The following is a 2,570-nucleotide window of genomic DNA, read 5'->3' as shown; positions in this document are numbered from 1 at the left end:
GGGTGGGGGGGGGGGGGCAAAATACTGCAGCACCAAGGACAGCGCTCAGCCGTCTCGCGATGACCCAATAGACTACATAAAAGAGCAATGACTGCTCAATTCAACAAGCACACGACTAACTTCATCGTCTTACTTTATCGTTTAGGTACAAAATTATAGGATAATTCGTTGCCTTTGAGGTTTCATCTGATGTCTGACTGCCTAATCTTTACGCAACCTAGACTCGCAACATAAATATTAATATAAACCTCTCTATTTAGCGTTCGGTGTGGTCTGTGTGATCGCTTTCAGGACGTTATTCCGTGAATTGGACGTGTTCTGCTCTGCTCGGATCGCAGTGGTTATTAGTCTGCATAGTCCTACACATCACCGGGCACTGATTTGTATGACCTCCAAACCAGCGCGTCATTTTACGCAATCATGCACTTAAACACACACAAGCGACTAGAATGAATCTCAAGCGATTTAGAAGTATGAATGTTCGGACGAGCATTGATGTATTATAGATGACTTAAGGAATCTTTGACTTACCTCCGAGCTCTCCGCCTCCGCCATCTTTCTCCGCAGGAGCAGGCACCGCGATGAGTGCCTCAGTCCCATACGAGCCAACGGGATCCGGATTAACTCGATAAGAACAAGTGTTGTCACTAAATGCACTAGAAAAGTTTTAAAACGTAATTCAATACGCAATACTAGGTTTGCGCTTTAAAACGGCCCGTTTGTTAATTCGCACAGCTGTTTTTAATAAACAATAAATGCCTAAATAGAAACTAATATTGAAATTGTCATGATGACTTAGTGGATAGTCCCTCAATTCCATGATTCTGGCTCCTACTGAAAGCCAATCGTGTAAAAGTTCTTCCACAGTTTCTAAGCGCCGCTTGGAGACCAGTTGCGCCCCGACGCGTCAGCACCCACATCACCTGCCGCTGCGCATCGCCGCGCTACACGGAGTCTGCCAGATCAGAATGCATCTTTTATTTCAGTTTAACATGTTAATCCATTATTTCTCAGTTCATAACATGTCGTCGGATCCTAGTTGGCCAATTCGTCGCGTTGCGGTCAGTCAAGTGCGTCTGGATCACGCTGAAAGTTGGAGTTGAAAGACTGTGCTGACTGAATTCGAGCGCAGCGAGTGCAGAATGGAGCGATATCAGTAGCTGAATTAGTGCCTCCCACACAAGTATCGCACCTCCACTTTCTCAAAATAAAGGACACAAGGCCGATTACGTTTTACTACATTTCAAGGCTGAACCTTTTCGGACAAGCATGTACTTTTTAATTTACAGACGCTTTTATTCAAAGTGATTGCACTGCATTCAAAGTATAGGCTACATCTTATCCGTTAATTCCCTGGGAATCGAACCCATGACCTCAGAGTTTCTAACGCCATTTACGTCCTGTCTGGACTTTTAGGCTAAATATTTCACAAAAATACGTATAGTGAAATAGCAGGTTGATAGTTTTAAGATTTTAAGAATTTCCTTGCCTGAATTTCCTTTCAACAAAATTTCAACTTAAAAACTTGAATAAAATGTTTATGAAATGTATATTGCATTACTTACAGTATGTTGGGTATCCCAGAGACTCCAGATATAAAACATAACTAAATGCAATGAACTTTTAAGACTTTAGAATGCTAATATTGAGACTTGATCAACAACATTTTTAACATTTTATTTTCAATGTTCTTATTTGAATCTGCTCCATGAAAAATGCTAAAAAAAAAAAAAAAGACTGCAGCACACAAGACCGCCCCCATAAATATATACATTTTTTTTTTTACTAAATCTTTTTTCTTTGCATTTATTTATGGTTAGCACAGAAGAAACTTTACCAGCAGCTGTTGCCTGTGCCAATCTAAGCCCACAGTGGAGCGAGTTCACATGTGTCTGTATACAAAGAGAGGTGAGGGATTCTAGATTTGGAGTCGAACGGCGGCCCCCTCCATGTTTTTACATGCCACCCACTCATCTGCTTCTGTAATCCCTGGAGCTAATGTGGGAGGAAGTCCTGGCCAGAACATATACTCTTTCTCTTCCTGTCACACACACAAACATACACTTTTACATACTTAATGAGTTTAAAGATCAATATCCTCTCCAAATATCCAAAGAAAAAATACAAATAAAATTCTCAGCACTGAAAATGTCAACACAGTAAACAAACTCGATCAGTGCTGATTTCAGAACACTCACAGTAATGGAGCTCATGGTGTGATCTACTAGACCGAAATAAAGGTACGGTCTATTGTATCTTGCTGAGAGGACTTCCAACACATGGGCTGCTCATGTATAACACTGAAGGACGGATGCCCACGCATGCTGAGTAATACCATGCACGCACACAGCACCACAACACCATACACTGTCAATCACACACACACACACACACACACACACACACACATTCATGCACGCTTAAAACACATACAGGAGAAAATGTGGGCAGCAAACAGCAAAACACTAATTATTTTTTTAATTTCCAGAAACCCGTTTCTGGCATTGAGACTGCGTCAAGTAAGTATCCTTTACTCGCACATATTTTTTTTCTTTCAGTTGTGTTATCTT

At 41.1% G+C, this 2,570-nt stretch overlaps 1 protein-coding gene across 1 annotated transcript in view; it reads right to left on the bottom strand.

Annotated features, from left to right (window-relative positions):
* LOC107694311 (protein arginine N-methyltransferase 8-B-like) overlaps window positions 1-1,115 on the bottom strand; it is a 13,020-nt gene extending 11,905 nt beyond the window's left edge. Inside the window, exon 1 of the mRNA XM_016493981.1 lies at window positions 532-1,115. Within this exon, the coding sequence (XP_016349467.1) occupies window positions 532-600 (69 nt within the window). The 5' untranslated portion in view covers window positions 601-1,115. The remainder of the gene's footprint in view (window positions 1-531) is intronic.
* Window positions 1,116-2,570: the final 1,455 nt, after the last annotated feature.

Source organism: Sinocyclocheilus anshuiensis, unplaced genomic scaffold, assembly GCF_001515605.1.
Source record: "Sinocyclocheilus anshuiensis isolate Anshui unplaced genomic scaffold, SAMN03320099.WGS_v1.1 scaffold1316, whole genome shotgun sequence".
Taxonomy (NCBI): domain Eukaryota; kingdom Metazoa; phylum Chordata; class Actinopteri; order Cypriniformes; family Cyprinidae; genus Sinocyclocheilus; species Sinocyclocheilus anshuiensis.
This window is presented reverse-complemented; position numbering and strand designations above follow the sequence as displayed.